The 26,221-nt window shown below is 39.0% G+C and overlaps 1 protein-coding gene across 1 annotated transcript in view; it reads right to left on the bottom strand.

The window, feature by feature from the left end:
* MAP7D3 (MAP7 domain containing 3) overlaps positions 1 to 22,418 on the bottom strand; it is a 38,377-nt gene extending 15,959 nt beyond the window's left edge. The window contains 8 exon segments of the mRNA XM_070463272.1: positions 7,676 to 7,771; positions 11,291 to 11,389; positions 11,931 to 12,042; positions 14,957 to 15,090; positions 15,093 to 15,116; positions 16,492 to 16,575; positions 16,668 to 16,766; positions 22,197 to 22,418. Coding sequence (XP_070319373.1) covers positions 7,676 to 7,771; positions 11,291 to 11,389; positions 11,931 to 12,042; positions 14,957 to 15,090; positions 15,093 to 15,116; positions 16,492 to 16,575; positions 16,668 to 16,766; positions 22,197 to 22,251 — 703 coding nt within the window. The 5' untranslated portion in view covers positions 22,252 to 22,418.
* Between the last annotated feature and the right edge of the window lie 3,803 nt (positions 22,419 to 26,221).

The following is a 26,221-nucleotide window of genomic DNA, read 5'->3' as shown; positions in this document are numbered from 1 at the left end:
AAAAGCAGGTTATGATTGCAATTTATTAAAAATATGTAAATGCAAATATTCAGTTATCAGTTAGTATTGGGATAATAGGAAATTACATTAAATTTTTTTACACTAAATATTTATCAGTTTAAATATTTATTACTTGAAAATAAACTTTCTTGGAGAAGGAAATGGCAACCCACTCCAGTATTCTTGCCTGGAAAAGTCCATGGACAGAGGAGCTGGCGGGCTGCAGTCCATGGGGTTACATGACTGAGCATGTGTGCATGAGGGTGGAGGGAGATGGGTTGGTAGCAATAAAGTGGTAGAACTAAAAATAAAATAAAATAAAATAAACTTTCTTTTTGTGGGCCTCACCATGCATCTTGTGGGATCTTGGTTCCCTGACCATGGATTGAACACAGAGCCTGGGCAGTGAGAGTGCAGTATCCTAACCACTGGACCGCCAGGGAAGTCCCTAAACACTTTTAAAAAGGTATTTGATATAATAGTGGGAGACTTTAATACCCCACTCATATCTATGGATAGATCAACTAAACAGAAAATTAACAAGGAAACAAACTTTAAATGACACAATGGACCAGCTAGACCTAATTGATATCTATAGGACATTTCACCCCAAAACAATTTCACCTTTTTCTCAAGTGCACACGGAACCTTCTCCAGAGATAGATCACATCCTGGGCCATAAATCTAGCCTTGGTAAATTCAAAAAAACTGAAATCATTCCAGTCATCTTTTCTGATCACAACGCAGTAAGATTAGATCTCAATTAGAGGGAAAAAACTATTAAAAATTCAAACATATGGAGGCCAAATAACACGCTTCTGAATAACCAATAAATCATAGAAGAAATTTTTAAAAAGAAATCAAAATATGCATAGAAATGAATGAAAATGAAAACACAACAACCCAAAACCTATGGTACACTGTAAAAGCAGCGCTAAGGGGAAGGTTCATAGCATTACAGTCTTACCTCAAGAAACAAGAAAAAAGTCAAATAAATAACCTTACTCTACACCTAAAGCAATTAGAGAAGGAAGAAATGAAGAACCCCAGGGTTAGTAGAAGGAAAGAAATCTTAAAAATTAGGGCAGAAATAAATGCAAAAGAAACAAAAGAGACCATAGCAAAAATCAACAAAGCTAAAAGCTGGTTTTTTGAAAAGGATAAACAAAATTGACAAACCATTAGCAAGACTCATTAAGAAACAAAGGGAGAAGAACCAAATCAACAAAATTAGAAATGAAAATGGAGAGATCACAACAGACAACACTGAAATACAAAGGATCATAAGAGACTACTACCAGCATCTCTATGCCAATAAAATGGACAACTTGGAAGAAATGGACAAATTCTTAGAAAAGTATAACTTTCCAAAACTGAACCAGGAAGAAATAGAAAATCTTAACAGACCCATCACAAGCACAGAAATCAAAACTGTAATCAGAAATCTTCCAGTAAACAAAAGCCCAGGACCAGATGGCTTCACAGCTGAATTCTACCAAAAATTTAGAGAAGAGCTAACATCTATCTTACTCAAACTCTTCCAGAAAACTGCAGAAGGTAAACTTCCAAACTCATTCTATGAGGCCACCATCACCCAAATTCCAAAGCCAGACAAAGATGCCACAAAAAAAGAAAACTACAGGCCAATATCACTGACGCACATAGTTGCAAAAATCCTTAACAAAATTCAAGCAAACAGAATCCAACAACATATTAAAAAGATCATACATCGCTTCTCGGCCTTTTGGCTAAGATCAAGTGTAAAAAGATCATACATCATGACCAAGTGGGCTTTATCCCATGAATGCAAGGATTCTTTAATATCCACAAACCAATCAATGTAATACACCACATTAACAAATTGAAAGATAAAAATCATATGATTATCTCAATAGATGCAGAAAAAGCCTTTGACAAAATTCAACATCCATTTATGATAAAAACTCTCCAGAAAGCAGGAATAGAAGGAACATACCTCAACATAATAAAAGCTATATATGACAAACCCACAGCAAGCATCACCCTCAATGGTGAAAAATTGAAAGCATTTCCCCTGAAATCAGGAACAAAACAAGGGTGCCCACTCTCACCACTACTATTCAACATAGTTTTGGAAGCTTTGGCCACAGCAATCAGAGCAGAAAAAGAAATAAAAGGAATCCAGATAGGAAAAGAAGAAGTGAAACTCTGTTTGCAGATGACATGATCCTCTATATAGAAAACCCTAAAGACTCTACCAGAAAATTACTAGAGCTAATCAATGAATATAGTAAAGTTGCAGGATATAAAATTAACACAGAAATCCCTTGCATTCCTATACACTAACAATGAGAAAACAGAAAGAGAAATTAAGGAAACAATACCATTCACCACTGCAACAAAAAGAATAAAATACTTAGGAGTATATCTACCTAAAGAAACAAAAGACCTATATGTAGAAAACTATAAAACACTGATGAAAGAAATCAAAGAGGACACAAATAGATGGAGAAATATACCGTGTTCATGGATTGGACCACTCAATATTGTGAAAATGAGTATACTACCCAAAGCAATCTATAGATTCAATGCAATCCCTATCAAGCTACCAATGGTATTCTTCACAGAACTAGAACAAATAATTTCACAATTTGTATGGAAATATAAAAAACCTCAAATAGCCAAAGTAATCTTGAGAAAGAAGCATAGAACTGGAGGAATCAACCTGCCTGACTTCAGGCTCTACTACAAAGCCACAATCATCAAGACAGTATGGTAATGGCACAAAGATAGAAATACAGATCAATAGAACAGAATTGAAAGCCCAGAGTTAAATCCACGTACCTATGGACACCTTATCTTCGACAAAGGAGGCAAGAATATACAATGGAAAAAAGACAACCTCTTTAAACAAGTGGTGGTGGGAAAACTGGTCAACCACTTGTAAAAGAATGAAACTAGAACACTTTCTAACACCATACACAAAAATAAACTCAAAATGGATTAATGATCTAAATGTAACACCAGAAACTATAAAACTCCTAGAGGAGAACATAGGCAAAACACTCTCCGACATAAATCACAGCAAGATCCTCTATGACCCACCTCCCAGAATATTGGAAATAAAAGCAAAAATAAACAAAATGGGACCTAATTAAACTTAAAAGCTTTTGCACAACAAAGGAAACTATAAGCAAGGTGAAAAGACAGCCTTCAGAATGGGAGAAAATAATAGCAAACGAAAAAAAAAATGATAGCAAACGAAGAAACAGACAAAGGATTAATCTCAAAAATATACAAGCAACTCCTCCAGCTCAACTCCAGAAAAATAAATGACCCAATCAAAAAATGGGCCAAAGATCTAAACAGACATTTCTCCAAAGAAGACATACAGATGGCTAACAAACACATGAAAAGATGCTCAACATCACTCATTATCAGAGAAGTGCAAATCAAAACCACAATGAGGTACCATTACACTCCAGTCAGGATGGCTGCTATCCAAAAGTCTACAAGCAATAAATGCTGGAGAGGGTGCGGAGAAAAAGGAACCCTCTTACACTGCTGGTGGGAATGCAAACTAGTACAGCCACTATGGAGAACAGTAGGGAGATTCCTTAAAAAACTGGAAATAAAACTGCCATATGACCCAGCAATCCCACTCCTGGGCATACACACCGAGGAAACCAGATCTGAAAGAGACACGTGTATCCCAATGCTCATTGTAGCACTGTTTATAATAGCCAGGACATGGAAGCAACCTAGATGCCCATCAGCAGACGAATGGATAAGAAAGCTGTGGTACATATACACCATGGAATATTACTCAGCCATTAAAAAGAATTCATTTGAATCAGTTCTAATGAGATGGATGAAACTGGAGCCCATTATACAGAGTGAAGTAAGCCAGAAAGATAAACACCAATACAGTATACTAACGCATATATATGGAATTTAGAAAGATGGTAATGATAACCCTATATGCAAGACAGAAAAAGAGACACAGATGTATAGAACAGACTTTTGGACTCTATGGGAGAAGGTGAGGGTGGGATGATCTGAGAGAACAGCATCAAAACATGTATATTATCAAGTGTGAAACAGATCACCAGTCCAGGTTGGATGCATGAGACAAGTGCTTGGGGCTGGTGCACTGGGATGACCCAGAGGGATGGGATGGGGAGGGAGGTGGGGAGGGGGTTCAGGATGGGGAACACATGTAAATCCATGGCTGATTCATGTCAATGTATGGCAAAAACCACTACAATATTGTAAAGTAATTAGCCTCCAACTAATAAAAATAATTGGGAAAAATAAATAAATAAATAAAAAAGACTACACTAAAGCCTTTGATTGTGTGGATCACAACAAACTATGGAAAATTCTTAAAGAGATGGGAATACCAGACTACCTTACCTGTCTCCTGAGAAACCTGTATGCAGGTCAAGAAGCAACAGTTAGAACCAGACATGGAACAATGGACTGGTTCAAAATTGGGAAAGGAGTACGTCAAGGCTGTATATTGTCATCCTGCTTATTTAACTTCTATGCAGAGTATATCATGCAAAATGCCAGGCTGATGAAGCACAAGCTGGAATCAAGACTGTTGGGAGAAATATCAATAATCTCAGATATGCAGATGATACCACCCTTACGGCAGAAAGTGAAGAGGAACTAAAGAGTTTCTTGATGAAAGTGAAAGAGGAGAGTGAAAAAGCTGGCTTAAAACTCAACATTCAAAAAACAAAGATCATGGCATCTGGCCCCATCACTTCATGGCAAATAGATGGGGGAAACAATGGAAATGGTGACAGACTTTATTTTCTTGGGCTCCAAAATCACTGCAGATGGTGACTGCAGCCACAAAATTAAAAGACACTTGCTCTTTGGAAGAAAAGCTATGACAAACCTAGACAGCATATTAAAAAGCAGAGACATTACTTTGCCAACAAAGGTCCATATAGTCAAAGTTACAGTTTTTCTAGTAGTCATGTATGGATGTGAGAGCTGGACAATAAAGAAAGCATCAGTCTGACTGATGTCCAAAAAGGATACTTTTGTTGGCATGAGCACACAACCGATTAAATAAATAAAACTGATGCTTTTGAACTGTGGTGTTGGAGAAGACTCTTGAGAGTCCCTTGGACTGCAAGGAGATCAAATCAGTCAATCCTAAAGGAAATCAATCCTGAATATTCATTGGAAGGACTGATGCTGAAACTGAAGCTCCAATACTTTGGCCACCTGATGTGAAGAACTGACTCATCAGAAAAGACCCTGATGCTGGGGAAGACTGAAGGCAGGAGAAGGGGATGACAGAGGATGAGATAGTTGGATGGCATCACTGACTCGATGGACATGAGTTTGAGCAAGCTCTGGGAGTTGGTGATGGACAGGGAAGCCTGGTGTGCTGCAGTCCATGGGGTTGCAAAGAGTCAGACATGACTAAGCAACTGAACTGAGAATTAGAATACCTCACAATACACTGGGGAGAGATGGGCAGAAAATAATGTGACACATACAACTAGTCAGAAACAAAGTCAGGAATTAAAATCAAGAGAAATAAAGCTGCACTACAACAAAGTCTATGATAGCACTTTGGTTCACTAATCATATGGATATTGACTGAAAAACAAGCAAAGGGGGCTAGGGATATATTCTGGAAAGGAAAAAGTGGAGGGAAAAAAGAGAAAAAGGATGGGAACAATGCATTAGAGCTCTCTATGACTGACGACTTACTGCCCAGAAGCATATTTAACATGATATGTGACCCATAACCCTGAAAATCCGTTTTTACCAATAATATTCTTTTAAAGATTTTTTTTTAATGTGGACCATGTTTAAAGTCTTTATTGAATTTGTTACAATACTGCTTCTGTTTTATGTTTCAGTTTTTTAGCCACAAGGCATGTGGGATCTTAGCTCCCCAACAGGGATCAAACCCGGCCCCTTGCATTGGAAGGCAAAGTCTTAAACACTGGACTGCCAGGGAAGTCCCTATTTTACTAACAATCTTTATGTTTTTAATTAAAAGCTAAAGAGCCACTCAATGTTATTCTTCCACATTTTAAGAAAAAAAGAAGGTCGGCTTTCTCTCTTGATTTTATTTAGGCTTTTCTATATACCTAAAATCCAGCCCTTTTTATAATACTGTTATAATACTTATGTATTACTTATGTAATACTTATATATTTAAGCACAGGTCAAAAAACCCATGGTTTTAAAATTTAACAACCATCAAAACTTCTTATCTCATCCTATAAATTACCCTGATAACTATTCCAGTATGCTTGCCATCATAAAATAAATATGCAACATAAAATGTTGTACAGACTCACTCATTTGCAGAGTATTGATTCAAATTATTTTTATGCTTTTCTGTAAAAAATTAAGTGATCCAACCTACTTTTTCAGCTCAAATGCTAACATTTTCAGGCACTCTACCCTATGCTTACCTAGATTATTGCTATTAAACTACTAATGAAACAGTCCTTTTGTTCCTGGCTACTGACACTTCTGTTGGGATGAGCATGCAACCGATTAAAGTATTCTCCCAAAGAGAGGTATATAGCTAACAAACTAAATGATGAGAACAAACGAAAGGACTCAGTTTCAGGTCTCACAAATAAATGAAGAAAGCAAGAAAGAGCAATGTGAACTGCTCTAAGCGATAAGTATCCCAGCCTAAAAGCACAGGCAATTGAGAACCACACATACATCACGGGACCAAACACTGCCACCTGACGGGACTGCACTGTTAGGGAAGATAAGACCTGAATAGACAGGCAAAGACCCCGGCATCCCACAGTAATCCCAATGCGGGGATCCAGGTAATGTATCTAACAGAACCGTACCCAATGTAAGGAGTCTCTATGGAGAAACTCACATGTGGAGAAAAAAGTTGTACATGACAAAAGCACTTCAACATGGATTCCTCCAGATATATGTCACTGACAGTCACATGTGTCAAGTTCATTGCCACTAGCACCCAAGGACTAAGTGAATTAAGTAAATCATGCTGTAAATAGCTTGCTCCAATAAATTTTTAAGTTTATAAAGATCCCTGCCACAATGACATTTGTTTTAACAGGATGTGACCTGAATCCTCTATAAGTGAACAGTTTGTTATGACACAAAAAGGAACAATCATGTTTAATAGGGAAAGCTTAAGGGAAAGGTGTCAAAAACAACTTTAAATAAACATGTACTTCAGTAATAATTTTGAAATCTTGTGTGTAATGATCAGCAGTGAAAATACACCCAAAGAATAGATGTGGATTATGCTGTGAAGCAGCAAAGCTTTGAAGTTTAAAATGTGGCCAGTAATTTAGAACTTCTATATATGAACTAATGAAATGTTCGAAGGAATGAAGTGCTTCAGGACAAATCTATCCGTACCAACATTCTATGGTCTAGTTCTCTGCTTCATGGCAGAATTATATATTTTATTGTTGTATGACACTTAAATGAGAACCAGACCTTCCAATAAAATTCAATTTTGGGAAAAAGAAAAAAAATAATAAAGAGATTCTTCTGGCTTCAGTCAAATAAGCATGTCACCAAAGTATATTTTTTAATTAAAGAAGGGATATTTTGGCTTCCAATGTTTTGGAATGACTTCTCAGGCAGCTGAATGTTGACATAAACATAATACATTTAAACCACCAGTTAAGATTGGCACTTAGAAATAACTAACCAGGTCGTTTTTCTTCCTCTTGTTCTGTTTCTGTAGATGAAGGCAGTCTGCTACATCTTCTATTCAAAGATGAACTTCGCCTTTTTTCTTGTGTTTCTGGAGATCAAAGGCAAAGAAATAATACTTTTTAAGAAAATTAAGAAAAATTTTTGGCCATGCCACATAGTATGTGGGATCTTAGTTCCCCAACCAGAGATCGAACCCACACCCCTGCATTAGGAGCATGGAGTCTTAACCAGTGGACCGCAAGAGAAGTCCAGGAACATTACTATTTATAAGCCATTTAAACAGATTCCTTCAGGAGTGAGCCACTCCTTTTTTCCAAACTTTTTTTTTTAATCTTCTCTTCATTGTAAGAATTTTTTTAAATTTCAAGTACTATGAAGAGATTCTACATGCCCAGAGTTAAAACCAGGTTACTCTTTAAGTAAGTTAACATTTAAGTGATTAAATGTTGCTAATACAGCATCATTTGAAAATTCTACTGATAAATGTAATTGCACAGCACAATCTACAGCTGCTGCTGCTGCTAAGTTGCTTCAGTCGTGTCCGACTCTGTGGGACCCCACAGACGGCAGCCCAGCAGGCTCCCCCATCCCTGGGATTCTCCAGACAAGAACACTGGAGTGGGTTGTCCATTTCCTTCTCCAATGCATGAAAGTGAAAACTGAAAGTGAAGTCGTTCAGTCGTGTCCGACTCCTAGCGACTCCATGGATTGCAGCCTACCAGGCTCCTCTATCCATGGGATTTTCTAGGCAAGAGTACTGGAGTGGGGTGCCACTGCCTTCTCCAACGACCCACAGAAATGTAATTAATTCAATCATATGATGAGATCACCTATACCTTACTATCACATTGCAAGAAATGACAAAATAGTGTAAAGTTATGGTAAGTCAGCACTGAGTAGAAGAAAAACAGATTATTTGAATCAGTCAAGATTTAAAGAAAGGCTATTTAGGAACTTCCCTAGTGGTCCAGTGATTAAGGCTGTATTTTCACTGCAGAGGGCGTGGGTTTGATCCACATTCAGGGAGCTAAGATCCTGCATGCTACACACACAGCACAGCCAAACATATTTTTAAAAAAATTAAAATATAAAGCAAGCTATTTAAAACATCACAGGTTAGATTATGAACTTCATTTGAGTTTGAAATGTTCATCTCTCTGGATTGAACAGGTTTTATTTCAGTTTGAAGGGATTTTACAAAGGTAAGCCAGTGAAAATATTGATTTTCATTTTCTGTGGAATAATTACAGCATTCATCATTTCAGAGTGTGTAATATACTATACCTTTAAGCAAGTTATTTCATAAAGTATCTTCCACACATACCTTCTCGGATTACAAACAAGTAAAGATATCATTTAAAAAATTACTTGGAATTGTTCCTTCAGTGTAATTTAACTCATTACTAACTTGGAAGTCATCACCTGTCCCTTTTCTTTACATGCTTCACTAATACAGCAGGTACACATATTAACGAAAACACCCGAGTGTTTGCTCACTATATTAAAAATATTAAAAATGTCTGTGGAGAAATCTTTGCTAATTCCTCCAATCAATTAGATAGTAAAACAGGGTCAACGCTTGTGAAACAATTAAAATAAAATGAAAGTATACACATATGATGTTGCAATGAATGTTATCTAATTTTTCTAAAGGATTGAGCTTGTGAATAATAAATTCATTTTATTATATGACAAGCAAGATGCTAAAGAAAATCTTCCCATATTAATCTATGAATGAACCTGGGCTATACGTAAAAGTGCTCTGGAAAAGCATACTAAGGTTAATGATGGAAAGTGGATCAACTTCTGTTGGACTATTTATTACAAGAGAAAATGAGATGCATCAAAACTGACAAATAACGAAAGATCTCTCAAATTCATTGTTGAAAATTTTAAGAGTTCTAAAAGTACAAATGATGTAATTTAAGTATAAACAAAACAAAAAATCCTTTTTCAACATATATTTAGACAAAAATGGAAATCGTTCCCACTAAGTTAACCACTGCTACAATTAACTAATTATATGCTTTAAATGATATCCAGAATCTTTCTCCACACTGGAATTTTAGAGCAATCAGCATGCTCAAAAAATGCTCAGACACCTAATAACACAGAAGAAACATTTTTAATTCAAACTATAATTATGCCTTTGTTTCAATTCACAAGGTACAAAAATGGTATATCTTTTCTACAGCCAAGTTTGAGGGAATGAAGTGGAATATGTTTGCCATGTCTCTCCTGCAAAGATCATGTCTGTTTTTTTCTCTGGAAAGAAAAAGGATTTTTTTTTTGTTGGGTATGGTTATCTAATCCAATTCAACTATCAGTGAGAAGCACCATGTAGTAGAAGCCAGATATGGTCACCGACACACTCAGGTAAAGATTTTTAAAAAAAAATAAGGAACGCTAGGGAATTCCCTGGTGGTCCAGTCATTAGAACTCACACTTTCACTGCCAAGGGTGCATGTTCAATTCCTGGCCAAGAAACTAAGGAGTGCTAATTAAAAGGGCAAATACCAGGAGCAAAATGTATTTGAAGTATCTGCAGTAGATAAGTTTTATTTTATTTTAAAGAGCACTATATTACCTCTACAAAGAGTTGTGTAAAGTAGAGCTTAGAAATACTCTTTCATTAACACTGTTAAAAAACCACTTTATTTGCTTTGGGGAAACACACAGACTTGTTAGTGGAATGTACAGTTTAAAACCATGATCAAATGACAAAAAAATTATGATCAGATGACCAAAATATAAACCACAGAAGAGCAGGGTGGAATGGAAATCACTGAATTTCATGGGGTCTTCATTATAAAATAGGAAGGTAACTTGCTTGTCAACTTTACATATATATGAAGCAGATCAACCTGTCCACTGCTATATATATGCTATTATTTTTCTTAAATTAGGTAACATTCATGAAACTTAACGGAAATTGAATGGAGTACTCCAGTTTCTGGAAAAACGGATTTCAGTTTTAGGTTAGACAGAATATGGATTAATTTTAAAATAAATTATTGTGCCACTTAATGGCAATGTCTTTGGGTCAAAATATATTTCATAGCTGTTGGGCTACCTGAGCCCAACAAACCCATCTGATACGATTAGTACACAAACCAAGAAACAAGGGGCTTCTCTGGTGGCCCAGTGGTGGAGAGTCTGCCTGCCAATGCAGGGGACATGGGTTGGATCCCTGGTCTGGGAAGATCCCACATGCTTTGGGCAACTAAGCCCGTGTGCCACAACTACTGAAGCCCGTGCACCCTAGGGCTCATGCTCTACAACAAGGGAAGCCACCACAATGAGGGGCCTATGCACTGCAACTATAGTGTAGCCCCTGCTCACTGAAACTAGAGAAAAGCCCAAGAAGCAACAAAGACCCAGCATAGCCAAAAATTTTTTAAAAATTATTTTTAAAAAGAAACAGGGATTTATACTGATGAAAATACAAAAAAGTAATGACCGTCTTTACTGTGAAACAACGTGGTGCTTTTCTAAAATAAATCTAAATGTCCTACGATCTAAAGAGTAAGTGGTACTGTAGAAATACATATAAAGACTTGATTTCACTGGTTTGAAACTAAGTAAAATACATGAAATAAATACTTACTCTTGGCAACAGAATTTTGAAGACCAGTAGATGACATTTGTTTGTGTAATCCACAAGTCCCCTGCTCAAGCTTTTCAGTAGATGTAGAATGTTTATTGACTGAGAAAAGATGCAAGATTTACTGTACTCATATTTAAAAAAGCATCATTAGCTGAAACAAGATGAGCTCATGATGCACTTATACAGAGCACAAACATGTATTAATTAGGTACACAATGCTGTCAATCATTCCTTATAAATTATGAAAACTTAACTTACATTTTATGCAATTGCTTAGAATTACATCCACACATAGGAAAAATTATAGTACATCATTAGTAAACAGGGCAATTCATTTTTAAAATATGCACTGGCTAAAGCTGTGTAAAGCTTATCAATTATCATTTATTTTTACAGAGATTACAAGTTTAAATGGTAAGATTTTGGATATACTGTGTAAAATAAAGTTATTATAAAATTTCACCTGTTTCTTTGGCAATCTCACATGACACAAATTTAAATGCATGCCAAAGAGTACATGGCAGTGTTTTCACTTAGGATACAAAGCTGAGAATCCGTTGTAAATGCAACCTTATACTAATAGCCAATATTTACATGTGAAAATGAATGAACTTAAAAGTTTAGCAGTTGTATTAATTACCAGTCTTATTTTGGGAATTGATTGTTGTACAACCCTCCCATGACCATCTTTTTGAGCGGCTAATGTGGCTGCTCCTCTCCAGTGTACGATGAAGGACGGCTTTGACTTTCTCCTATTTAAAATAAAAGCCAATAAACATTTACGGATGTATTATATTCACTAGTGTAATTCTGATCTATCAGTTATAAAATACCCCCACCACCAAATTTTTTAATCAGGCAAAATTTTTTTTATAAAAGAGAAAAGTTAAAATTGGAAACATCTCAGGTATGAATCCGTACTTTCCCAACTAAGTAGGTTTTAATCTTATGGATATAAATCGAGAAACTGACCATGCTTCCCTCTTTGCTTATATCATTAGGAAATTTAGAAATAAAAGTGTAGCCTATTCCAGCAACTATACAAGGACTGAGTAGTACGCTTTGATGTATGCTAATCGTATCTTATGTTTTATTATTTTCTTACTTTAATTCCCCCCTCCGCTTGATTCCCTCAAACATTTATTTTTTCATCTGGTTGTGGTATATAGTTTTTAAAATATACCTTAAATTCTTTGTAGAATGAGGCAGTATAAAAAAATCAGCCAATACACACAAGTGAAACTATGCCAGATCATCTATTATACCCATATTTCTAACTTCTTAAATTCTGGTGTTAACTAATCAAGTGTTTAAAAAGAGCTGTGTTTGTCTTGACCTCAGCTTTAGTCTAAACTGTGCAAGATAACAGGTCTACGAATGCAAATGCTACACAGTGGCAAAACAGCGCCACTGTCAGAAATGAGATGCAGTTTTCTATTCCTCATCTCTGTGCTGTAACATACCATGGATTACACTCACGTAAGCAAATCAACCTCAGGGCCAGAAAGTTTTCTATTCTTCCCTGACAACAACTGTTTCATAGCAACATCATCCTTACAATGTTCCCACAGTTTAGAGGGTGAACATATTAGGAAAATGGAGTCATCCATATCCTCTGAGGAGAAAAGCAACTGCAATTTTAAAATGAAACTTACCTAATGACAATATTTTAAATTATATTTTCTAACAGAAAGGAAGTTGTTGTAAATTACTTAGACACCCCAGAAGTACAATAAAGATTAAAAACAGCATATTCTTGTATTATTAAAACCTCTCTCCTAAGCACTCTATTTGCTGTTTCCAGATGTGCTGACCCTCCATGCTCTTTCAGGTTCCTTCTGGCATCTGTGGCTCAGGTGCAAGCTCCTGTCCTCTTTCCCATATGCCCCCGTCCATACTCGCCCCTCCTCACCACCACTGAGTTTGGGGTTTTTTCCTGCTCTACTGAATCATTCCCTTTTTCTATGTGCAGCCTCCTCAGTGATGTTCGGTCCCTGCTTTGTCTAGGCCTCTCCCACGCTAGCTCTCTGGGGCCGGTTCTCTTTTGACCTTTCTCCTTGTCTTCTGGCCTCTTGTCTGGCTTGCTCTCTCTCTCTCTGGCTCCCACTCTGTCTACAGTGCCGTTTTGTTGCTTCTTCCTTCCCTGTGTTCTCTCTCAGGTTCCTCTTTTCTTAAGATGGTCTTTTCTACTCATAGTCCTTGGGACTCTCCCTCTGTCCTCCAGGGACCTTTCCTGACCCAGCACAGTTTCCTATTTTACTCTCTTTGGTTCTGTCTTTATCAAGTTCAGTTTCTCTGGCCTTCACTCTTCTTTACCACAGAGAAGTAACTTTAAGGAAACAGTTCACAGAGGAAGATAGAGTGATACAAGTTCTGAATGAGAATTCATTAAATACTAGAATGTGGGGAAAAAGAGAAGGTGCTGGTGAACCATGGATAGGGAAGAAACACCACAGGAGTAGTCCTAAAATAAAGAAGATTCACTGATGGGGATAAGGAGTTGGGAGGGGCGGGTGTGAGGCATTCTCAAGAGCCAACTGTGTGCAAAAGTTAGGAAGAAAAGTGAGCACCACAGAGAAAGACACAGAGAAGAGGACTCTTGGGAGAGAAATGGAAACAAAGAGAAAAGGAAAGAAAAAATATTTTAAAATTAGAGCAACAGAAAAAAAAGACAGAGGATAAAACCCCATACACTGAGAGAACAATGGCAGAAACTCCAAAGATGGGGAGCAAAAAGGAGGGAGAAGCTAAGACAAAGAAAGTAAAAAGAAAAAGGGGGTGCTATTGGAAAAGGGCCAGAGTCAGACAAAGAGCCAGAGACAGGCCAAGGCTCACTCAGGGACACTTGAGGGGCACTGGAACAAAGAGAAAGAGAGAATGACAGTGAAGAAAAGGATGGAACATGCCAATTCCGAAGGAGCAAAGGACACTCATAGTAAAGATGTGGAACAACCTACAGGAGAAAAACTTGGTGTCAGAGAGAATCCTACAAATTGAGACAGGTAACCAGATGCTCACAGAGAAACAGCCAAAGGCAAACTGACTGAAGAGGGACAGACAGAGGAAGAGAGGGCAGGACAAAGATAGTGAATTGTATCAACAGAGTGCCAGAGACACCCAGAGTCCAGATAGGAAGAGAGCAAGGCCACAACACAGAGAGAGAAAGGAACAACAAGGGGAGAGGGGGAGACAGCAAAGAAAAGGGAGCCAGGGAACCATGGGAGAGTGGAAGGCTCTGCCACTCACACAGTGAGGGGAGTGGTGAGGAGGGGAGTGGTGAGAAGCGGACATCAGGGTCAGAGGGGGCCCTATCAGACAGGGCCTGATAGTGGGTGGGTGAATACTAGGAAATGGGACAACACCTTTGGTAGGAGAGAAAGCACCTCAGAACAAAGCCCAAGCTGCAGGCATCCTGCAGGCGCACAGGGCTCTCTCCCTGGATGTGCAAGGCTCCTCTTCACCTCAGTTACTAAGCCTAAACTCAGGCCTCAGATCAGGATGGGGCAAGAGCTGCTAATGTTTAAGGAAAGATCAAAGAAGAACTGGTATTAGTTCCAGAAGAATCGGGATCGGTTCCAGTAAAAGCAGAGAAGGGCTAAGAAAAAAGTACTGCAGAACCAGGCAACACAGTGTATCATCTGATTAACAGAGAAGAAAAACACGTACCCTTTCTTCCTCTAGCATTTCGCTTCTCTTTTTTTCTGCAGATATTCTCCGTTGTTCATCTTTTTCTTTCTGTTCCCTCAGCTTTCGCTGTTTCTCTTCCATCTGTTTTTCATATACGATCTTAGACTTTCTTTTTCAAGTCGTTGTGTCTCTCTATTAGCTGAAATATTCCAAATGCAAGGTAAGAGCCAAGAAAAAAACTGTTTAAGTTTTCCACATTACAGAGAGAGAAGGAAAGTTAATGTATTTTATTCTCTTTCTTAAAAATAACATAACCTGTGCTAATAATTAAAGATTTATTATATAAATGACCAGAGATGGCCATGAAAGAATCATTTCCACTGGGTATTCATTTAACTCCTGAGAACTGAATTGGCTTAAATGACTCTCCTCCTGTCTGAACTAAAATTCCAAATTCAAAAGAAATATTTTCTTTCATGTGATGTTTCTGCTGACTTGAGCTGAGAAGTCAAACCCCATCAGATTAATATGCTGTACATTAAAATAAGAATTAAAAAACACACGGCCAGAATATATGGCTTTTTCTTCTAATATGAAACTTCTTTTTAAAGGCCTCATCTAAACAGACCATATTAAGCATGCCAATTTGACCTTCATGGGCTTAGGCACATACCACATTACTGACCAGCATGATGTTTTCCTACATTCAAATTTCCTCTCACTAAAGCCTGGAGAGCACCCATGCAGTTGCAAAAATACTCTTCTAAAGAGCTACAGGAAGAAACGGCTCCTCACCACAACAGAGGCAACTGCTATTCCATTTGAATGAAGGTGAGCACTAGTTTTGCAGTGGATTTACAGGGCCAGATGAGGAAAATACATAGCTGAAAAAGCATTCTCTCAAGATTATGGTTCTTTTAGAAAAGGATATTAGATTCTTTTAGATCTTAATTGATACAAAGTCACACTTGAGAAAGCACAGCAATCAGTGAAAGACACCAAATCTATAGTAAGATTATTAGCAAATTCATCTATGTTTTTGGCCATGCCATGGCTTGTGGGATCTTGGTTCCCCGACCAGGCATTGAACTCCAGGCCTCTGGCAGTGAAAGCACAGGGTCCTAACTACTGGACCTCCAGGGAATTCCTTCATTTTTGTTTTCAGAGTCATTTTTACTGAAATCCCATTTTGCTTGTTTCTACAAATGCTGAAGAAATTTTCATACTTTAGTTTTCAGAAAATTAAAGCTAACAGAAACTACTATTTCAAAAATAAAAAATTTGGCCAAATATTTTTCACGAATCTCCTTTATCTCATTCAGTATATGTTTTTAATCCAATATAACACATAAAATAAAAAGACAGTAACACATACTGCATAAGATATACTATTAAAAAAAGATTAAAAAGTAAAGCCACTTTGAAAATATGTAAACTTAATGTAAAATTTATTCATTTTTATTTTTTAAAAAGCCTAAAATATACCATCATCTTGATTCATTTTGCTGTACAGTATAAACTGATGCAACATTATAAAGTAACTATATTCCAATAAAAATTAATTTAAAAAGTACCATCATCTTGTCTTTTTTTCTCTTCTCTCCGCTCCTTTGCTAATCTTTGTTTTATGTCATTTTTAAGCACAGAGCCATCTATTACTAAAAAAAAGAATATAATTAGCTGTCAGTAGGATATCAAACTTAGAGGATATAACACTTTGACATCTATCAAAGTACTCTAGAAATTATACCTGGCTTAAATGGTGATTTTATATTTGAAAGCTGTGAAGGCACAGAACTAAAGCTACCTTGACTTCGTCTTTCTTCAGCAATGGCATTAGCAGCAGCAACTAAAATACAGGGAGATAAAGGAAAGGGATTAAATATTAAGAAGACAAACAGCTAATCCAAGGGTGGCAAATTCTATCTTCGAGGATAAAGGATAGCATCTCTTCGAGAAGGCATGACAGATGACTCTGGGTCAGCAAAGACATACTGAGTACCTATGATTTTCAACAATAATTCAACAAAGAATTAACACTGTTTACTGTAGACACACCAGCCTATTTGTGCACACACAGTTGTCACTGGAAGCAGCAACATGAGCTGGTGGATGAATAAGAGCTAATGAGTAACAGATTTCAAAAATGCCTCAGACAAGACATTACACCAAGTACTAGAAAAACTGAGCTGGCAAGGATTCGGAAAAAATGTTTTGCCATAAACTGGGGTAATTTAAAAAAGATCTGGAGTTTATGGATTTGAATTTGGAAGCAAAAGTGTCAACAGTGAGAGCCTCAGAGATTGGGCCCAATATTAAGGAGAACATTTATAAATTACCTTGATCAGGGGCTGTCTACCCTGGCTTCCCAGTAGAGTCACCCATATTGTTTAAAAAAAAAAATTAGCAATGCTTTCCCCTCCCCACTTCCACTCTCTGAGAATGGGGCCCAGGCCTTTGCAGTTGCTAAAAGTTCTATTCTGATGCACAGTGAAGTTGGAGAAACACTCAAAGAAGTTCCAATGGGATGGTACTTTTCGAGGTAGGAAAATGTCAAGTTAATAAATATTAACACATCTTGTGTAAACAGGTAGAAAATGGTAAATAAACTTCAATAAGGGTGAAGTATAAGAGTATAGGAGTGTGGGAGCACAATTTGAGAGAAAGTAAGAAAAACTGAAATTGCAGATGATACCAAGACAAGTTATTGGGGAATTCCCTGAACTCTTTCCATATATGACTCTATCTAAAATGCCTCACAGTAGCAGGCATCTTCAGGAAGGAGCTGGAGAATAACACTGAAAACTCTCTTCTACCCTAGTAAAAAAGCACAGGAAACATGCCCCTGTGATACTGCATACAATTCTGTTCTCTACATATCAAGAAAAACGTAGAACAGTTGAAGATGGGCAGTTAAAATAAGAGACTAGAGGGTCTGTGGTTGTACTCAGAATGAATGGACTTTGAGATGTTACTTGCCACGGATGAAAGATATCTGGGAGCCATTTTACAGAGTAACCCTGAAAGTGACACAATTGCTGCCATAGAGACCACCATTTCAAAAGGGGAAATGATTTTTTTTTAATCCCAGAGACCAAACAGCTCACGATCTAGCTAAATTTGAATTGAAGATTAGACTCTCTAAACTTCTTCAGTTATAAACTTCTTCAGTAATTCATCAATTTTGTGGACCACAATTATTCTCTCAATTTCAGTCCTGGTATACTAAGAAAACTCTTATATAGTCTATAAGTTAAATAAACCATCCAACACACCCCCCTTCCACTCACATTTCTATGTGAGCATAGAGAAAACCACTGTTGCTTTTGCATATTCAGTTTTCCTGCTTAAAAGTCCTAAGGAAAGTCCATATTTTGGCACAATTTAGTTGGCCATCAGGACAACTTCCCTCAAAATGTCCAATTTTACCAGATTTAAAGATGTTATTAATCACAAGTAAACTTAAAAGTAGTTGTTGTGGCAATAATGGACCACATCATATACAGATTATAATATCAAATCTGATTTTTTTTTAAATTTTGGCTGCACAGGTTGGTTTGCAGGATCTCAGTTCTCTGAGCAGGGATTGAACCCAGGCCATGGCAGTGAAAGTGCCAAGTCCTAACCATTAGACAGTCAGGGAACGTCCCTCAAATCTGATTTTTACTTCCAAATTCCTACTGACAGAAATACATTCACCAAAAGGACAGGCTCTAAAAATGTCCAGACACTAGAGGAAAGCCTCCACGTCTGAAGTTAACAAAATGAACATTTTATTCAACTCTATTCAATGAGGAATCTAATTCACTTTAAAGTAATAGGTGCAATAGAGTATTTCTATAGTTCATATACTAACTCTAAACTCCAAATTAAAGTTAAAAGTTACTTTCTGCCTGGAGATTTAATAAGAAAACATGTAGATATTATTACTAAAACTGAATTATGAATCTTAATCTGTATTTCCAAAAAATTGCCATAATGAGTAATGTATATCACCTCACCATTTATGAAGTTGTTTTCATTGATTACCTCATTTAATTCTCATAATCCTATAAAGTGGATATTATTTTCTTCATTATTTTCTTTACAGATGAGCAAACTGAAGCTAAATATAAATTTCCCAGATCACACAGATAGGAACTGGTAAAGCCAGAATTCACTTCAATTGTAAATTTACTTTGAAATACTACATAACTATGAAGGACCAGACTGTACAAAACCCTTATCAACTTTTATATGACTTAGTTTAATACTACTACTTCAGCTACTTTTAAGGTTACTTCTTTTTAAAATACCACAATGAAGGAATTAAGATCTAAAAGTATACAACTTATTCAACAATAAGTAAATGAAATATATGGGTTTTGGTATAAAACATACTTTGGAAATACAGCAATGGAAATTATTTTAAAATAAAGCATTTACTTTTTTTTTTTTTAAGAAATCACTATTATGCTGTGGATAAGAAAAGCCTAAGTTTTAAGAAAATGTGTAAAAGACAATACAAAAAGAAAATGATTCTCTCTTTTTTTTTTGGTGGCACCTCAAGGCTTGTGGCAATTTAGTTCCCCAACCAGGGATTGAACCCTCCCTCAGCAGTGAGAGCAGAGTCCTAACCCCTGGACCACCAGGGAACTCTGCCATTCTCCTTCTATGAGGAGAAAATAAAAATCATTCCAGCTATCTAACCCAATAAAGCCTCAGAATAAAATGAACCAAAAATAGGTGCCACTAGAATGCCAAAGGTAAAGAATGTTTTACACTTGATAGATTTTTTTAAAGATATCATTGAAATTTTGAGGCCCCTTCTGGACATAAGGCATTTTAGGTCACTACTGACTTCAACATAGAAAATTTCTGCTTCTCTCCTAAACCTCCTTCCTCAACACACACAAAATCTGTGTCATAAGGGCTCTGCTCTATTAGGGCAAGCAAAATGCAAGAAAGGAAGAACATTTTTCTAAGACAGTTATTTCAAGAATGGTAATAATCTTCCTAAATCTGCACCCAAGCACGATCACCCCAAAATGGGTGAGATATCAATGCGAAATATTCATCCCAATACTTATTAGCAATTCTACACTATCTGCCACAGTTGTTACTCTTGACATCACAAAGTTCCACATAAAATCTATAGCCCCACCTCTCCATGACCTTTCTTCGGTACTAACTGGAAACATTAAATCACATAAACTAGTGAAATATATTTATTACTTAGCAAAGGGCATAGATTGCAAAAAAAAAAAAATGATTGAAAGGTTTTTTAAAAATTATTTTAAGAAGGGCTATGGTTGTGGCAAGAAACACACATACCATAAAACCAAGTTGCTACAGATGAATGAATACAGTGCTATTCACTGTTGTTTGGGTAACAGAATAAAAAGAGGTAAATTACTACAAGTCTTGAGCTCCTGCTGGATGCAGCCTTCAAAGCGTAGGCTGCCAGTGGTATCTAGCAGCAGACAGTCTTTCAGCAACCCAGTCCCTGAGCCTTCCCACACAGTTGCTGGCCCAGTCCTGGAATCCATCCTTCAAAGCAGAGTAGTTTGGAGTGGTATGGTCCCCTGCAGATCCGTCCCACCCACACCAAGGCTCTCTGTTCATGACCTTATTACTTAAAGTTTGCATGTCATTAAGCCAGGGAGAGGGTGAGAAAATATTAAAAAAAAAAAAAGAAACCGAAGAAATTTGCAATCAGGAAACAACAAAAATAAGGGGGATTCAGGGAATTTTGCCTAAAACAGCAACAAAGTTTATTCCCTGTTATTTGTATAAGAGAAAAGAAGCAATTGCCACAAAGTGGCAGCACATTTCATTAACCCTTTGTCCCCTCAGGAAAATGCTGTGACCATGAAGTAAGTTCTTTCTAATCAAGGTGATCCTCTGAAAACTTTAATATGTGATGCTTTCATTCCTAATATGAAACGGGCAGCAAAGATGTCAACTAGGGTTCTGAGTTAAGCCTTTTTTATTTCGCTTTCAAGTTTTTGGTTTGAAATACTGTGAATTCAAGCAACTGTCCCATGTAAAATTTTAAAAATACTTTGCAATGTTTAATATAAAAATACGTTGGGGGGGGGGGTTATCCAGAATGCTGGTTAGTTTAAATCAGTGAAGTAAGTCAATGTCAGAGAACCTTAGGTGCCAATAAACAATAAAACAATCTGAATTTATTGCAAACTCTCCCCGTAGGTGAACCATAATAAGCTAGAGACAGAAGAGTTTTTCTCCTTGTGCAATAATGAAAGTGTATTTGCCGCTGACATAGTCTCTGGGGAGTTAATTCAAAGCGTTCTAAAGTAACACAAACCCTTCCAATTGCAGCCAGTCTAAATAAATTTCTTAACTGCAATTGGAAAATTCCCGAAGGACTCCAATAAAATCAATAAGACTGTTTTACTCAAGCTCATATAGGAAGAAATTAGCTCGCGAACCAAAAGCAACCTCCCACAAGCAACATGTACTAGCTCATGCACTGGAGCAGTCTCCTGGGCTAAGCCATGCGCGGCCAAATTTTATAAAATAAGCGATTTAGGAGACAAATTTCTTTGGTGATGGGACCAGTTTAGAATAAAGCACCCAAAAGCGCCGAGTTTCGTTCAGTTCAACCTAAGGTCTGCAAGACGTCCCACGGAAGGTGACATCCTGGCGATCACGTGCTACAGGAGACAAGCCAGGAGGAGCGGGGGATGGGGCAAGTCTCATCCCAAATTGCAAATCAAGACCCTCACGGACCCTCCTCACAGGACCTTAACCTGATCCTAACCAGGAGGGTGCGGGAGGTCAAGCCTCTGGAGAGCCCGGGGTTCCGACTGTGGAAGACGAAGAAAGGGCGAGCGTCGAGGGCTGAGGGAAATCTCCAGGGCTGCCCGGAGCCGAGAGGGCCGTCCCGGCGCCCGCCGCCCCCCGAAGGCAGGCGGGGCTCGGGGTTGTCCTCGGGCTCCGGGGTGCTAGGCGCCCGCCCTCCCGCGCCAGCAGCGCCCGTTAGTTCTCTCGCGCCCCGCCCGCCAGAGGGGGTGCGGCCGTCGGCAGTGGCAGTTGGACCGCGCGGGCTGAAGGACTTGGGCTGGTCTCCCCTCCCGCCCGCGTCCCCTCTCGGCGAGCCGTCGCGTCCCAGGGCGCTCAGATGCGGGTGAGGGGGAGGACCCGACGGCGCGCGAGGCGACTCCGGAGTCAAGTTCTCCGGCGCGAGTCGCGCCGCTCCGACGGTCCCCGAAGCCGCGGGAAGCCCGCGTCCCGCACGGGCCCGAGCACCCTCGGGAGCCGCCGACCAGCTCACCCATCCGTTCGCGCAGTCCCCTCAAGGATGTGCCACCACCGGCGCGCTCCGCCATCTTCGGAGCAGCCGAGCCGGGAGCCGCTACAGGCGCTGGGGCCCCAGTGCGCAGGCTCTCGCGCGGCCGCTGCGAAGCCGGGGCCGTGGCGTCGTCGGGGGGCGGGAAGGGGCGGGGCCCAAAGGGCCGCCGCGCCCACCTCGGACCCGCGACCGCTCTGCGCTGCCTTCTGCTCATCAAGTTGTGAGCCGCTAGGCGGCGACGACCAGGTGTAAGTAAAGACTTTTTTTACTTCCCCTGCTCTCCCCGCACCGTGCGTCCTGGAGGCCGGCCGATCATCAGCCGGCATGGCCATCCAACATTCCTTTTTTCCTCACTTTACCTAACAACGCAGTACCATTCTTTCCTTCATTCGTTTGTTCACTTATGGAGCTCTTCTTGAGTGCCTCTTGGTGCGCTTGCATCCTGAGTTTGCTAGTCTTTGAAACACGACGCGAAGGCCCAGGTTGGGGGAAGAGAGAGGTTCCTGTGAGGCTCTAGGGGGCTTGATCACAAGGAAAGATTTTCTTAAAACTGTGTAGACTAATTCGTGACACTGTTAGGTCTCAAAGTTGTGTGAATTACCTTTAGAGTGTCTTTAGGTCTTTAAAGTGAAGGAGAGGACTTACAGATGTTAATCACTCCAGATACATAATTATATATTACATATATAATATTCATTAACGATTCCTATCCAGAATGCATAAAGATCTAAAAAATATTTAAGAAAAAGGCAATTCCCCCCAAAGTGAGCAGAAGGCATAAGCAAGCCTTTCACAGGAGAGAAAACACAAATGGGCAATAAGCATAAAAAAAAGATTCTCAAACTCTTAAGCACGCAAGAGGACACAAATGAAAACCACAAGATACCATGTTACACCTACAGATTTGGCAAAAATTTAAGAGCGGAAAATAAGTGTTGGTGAAGATGTAGTTTAATATTGGTGGAGAAAAATAATACTGTAAATCAACTAGACTTCAATTTGAAAAAATGCTAGTGTGTGTGTTTTTTTGGGGGGAGGCAGGGAACCTTTGGCATTATAGTACCTGAAGCCCTGCTCCTACTTGTATAGAGACACCAGTGTTCTGCATGATATACATAATGGTAGCCATGCTTATTAAGACACACATGAAAAAAAAAACGACACACATGATTAGGACACAAGCAAGGCACATATACCTACACAGAAATTCAGCTTTGATGAATTTATCTGGAACTTCACAAATAGGTGTCTTTTCATCTATAGATAAACCCTTCTTTTTCTCCAACTTCTTTGACAGATCACTGTGAAACATTCAGTAGGTGAGTCATTCAACAAAAGCTTTTATGACCACCTACTCTGCGCCTGACTGGTTGGCTAGAAAGATACAGGGAAGATCCCCTTAGATGTGTCTTTGGGGCTACAGCAGCTCCCTAAGGAGCCCCCGCAGGACTGTACATTTCTCAGAAAAATTTTGGAACTGAAGACTGCCATCTTGGGGACATTGAGTGTGTTCTGGAGCCAACTCACTCAGAGCTGGGAAACAACCCAGGCCACTTAACTTCTCTCCGCCCCTGTTTGGAAAGCCTGTGTTCCCCCGTGAGCAAAAAAACCCTGAATTCCTGCTATTTCTTTCCTACTTGGCTATTTTTTCCCTTAAACCTGACACCAGCAGGAAAAATATTCAGAAACCACACTCATACTAGTTCTAGGAATTGTCACTTTTTTCTACTAATACATTGAATTCACATGTAATTAACACTGAGTGCACTTATCAAGTCTAACAAATTTGCATTGAAGCTGCTACCATCACAGCCCTGTGGGAAGAGTGCTAAGCCTCACAGCCCTGAGACAACTGTCCCTCTGCATCCTAGACTGCCTGTCAGATTCATCTGTCACATACACAGCAGAGTCGGGGCTCTGGTTTTTCGTTCTCTCATTTCTGACTCTTGTCTCACATCTATTGCCGCTTGGCTGTGATACAGGGGGAAGAGTGACGCTTCATTCTGGACTCATCTCTTCCAATTCTACTCACACATTTTCCTCCCTTTTCCCAAATCTGCACTTTTTTTCTCTCTAAGTTACAGGCTCACCTCAGGCTCTGGTCGTTTCTTGCTTGGTTGATGGCAGCTTTCCCAGCTCCGAAATTCCTACTGCAGCACATTGCCCTGACCCCGCCCCCGCCCCCCTCCTGCCAATGATCCTTCAGTCCCCTTTTCCCACTCCCCCCTTCCCCTTCCCTTTGCACTGAGGACCAGGGTGACCTTGCTATTTCCTGGGATGTGGTGGAGGACTGATTCTCATGTCCTGAGATCACCAGGGTGGGGGGCATGAGCTTCTGAGGAGAGGAAGAAGAGGCCAGCACTGTCAGTTGGATCAGACAAACCTCAGATGGGAAGGGCATCTTGGTAGTGGTGCAATCTGCTAGGAGCAGTAGCTGCATCTTAGAGTCTTAGATACTTACAGGTAAATAGTAACATGTCATTTGTCCAATACTTATACATTGACAGGCACAGTGCTTAAGGTTCTACATGGATTATTTCATCTAATTCTTACACCACTTCAAGATGTAGCTTCTGTTATATCCTCATTTTACAGATAAGGAAAGAGTTAACCTCCCCGGGGTTAGCTCAGTTAGCAAGTGACAGAGCCAGGGTTCAAGGCCATGTATATCTAGTACTTCTTCCACTGTGTCTTCTAATTTACCAGATGACGAGCCCTAGTCTACTTTTAATTCCTAGCCCATGTCTTCACTTCTCCATTGATGCAGTCCCTACACTCAGCCTATTATTTTTTCTGGCTCAGCCTTGTGGCACATGAGATCTTAGTTTCCCCATCAGGACCAGGGATGGAAACCTGAGCCCCCCTGCATTGGAAGCTCGGAGAGTCTTAACCCCTGGACTACCAGAGAAGTCCCTAGACATGGGCTTTTTTTTTTTTTTATCACTGGTGAGGTCTTCCTAAAACTAAATCTTTTAACTCAAGTACCACTATGACAGTCTCTTAAGTCTTTAATAAGATGGACACAAACTATTCAATAAGAAACCATTGAAAATTGATGTTTAATATATATCTGGCAATAGAGATAAATATGACTTCTCTTAAGCAGCCTTTAGAAAGGCTCAGCTGAGACTGTAAATGCCAGGTACTCAGGGCCAACTTCAAAATGTATGTGTAAAGGAAAATGTGCCACATCTATTTCACTGTTTATCCTGCAATGAATATTTTTTGAATGAATGAAAGAGTACCGAAAGCCTCCACAGTACTGAAGGAGGAAGAAACGAAAATATTTTCAATGGCCACTGGGGTGTTGAAAAGGTCTAGACTGAAAATTATTAAAGGTCAAGAAAATGTCCCTATTTTTTTGCTTGACTTCAAATAAAGTAGAGCAAACATGGGCTGTGTCTTCTCATTCTAAATAGAGGGCCTGTAGTATAAAGGGAGCTTCAGGGGATGCCCAAAAGCATAAAATATCAAGGAATGCCCTTTAAAGACATTTTGGAATTTCTAAAAGAGCTAAAACTTGGTAAAATCCAGATGGGAGAGAAGGAGAGGAAAAGAGGAGTTGAGGTGGTTTATTAAAACACAGATTGCTGGGCCCCATTCCCAGAGTTTCTGATTCTGTAAGTATGATTAATTGTATAACATATACCACTAAGGAAATGTACCGAATGTCTAGTGTGATGTCAAGTACAGCCTGAGTGGTTAATATCATTACACTTTGATGATGATCAATATTTTAAAATTCTAATCCAGATCTAGCATCATCATTACACTTTGATGATGACAAATATTAAAAATTCGAATACAGATCTAGTGTCATGTACATCCTGATACTTGACATTTGTTCACTAAGGGCAGGCAAATGCTTTGCTCTAGGGTTCACTGAAAGCCAAGGTCTGGCCAAGGCCTTGGGGTGAACATTACAATGGAGGGAGGAACGTCACAGACCCTGAGCTGCCAGGCAAGGAAGCCTGAGAGCATTTTGTACCACAATTTCCTGAGACGTA

Source organism: Odocoileus virginianus, unplaced genomic scaffold (assembly GCF_023699985.2).
Source record: "Odocoileus virginianus isolate 20LAN1187 ecotype Illinois unplaced genomic scaffold, Ovbor_1.2 Unplaced_Contig_1, whole genome shotgun sequence".
NCBI lineage: Eukaryota > Metazoa > Chordata > Mammalia > Artiodactyla > Cervidae > Odocoileus > Odocoileus virginianus.
This window is presented reverse-complemented; position numbering and strand designations above follow the sequence as displayed.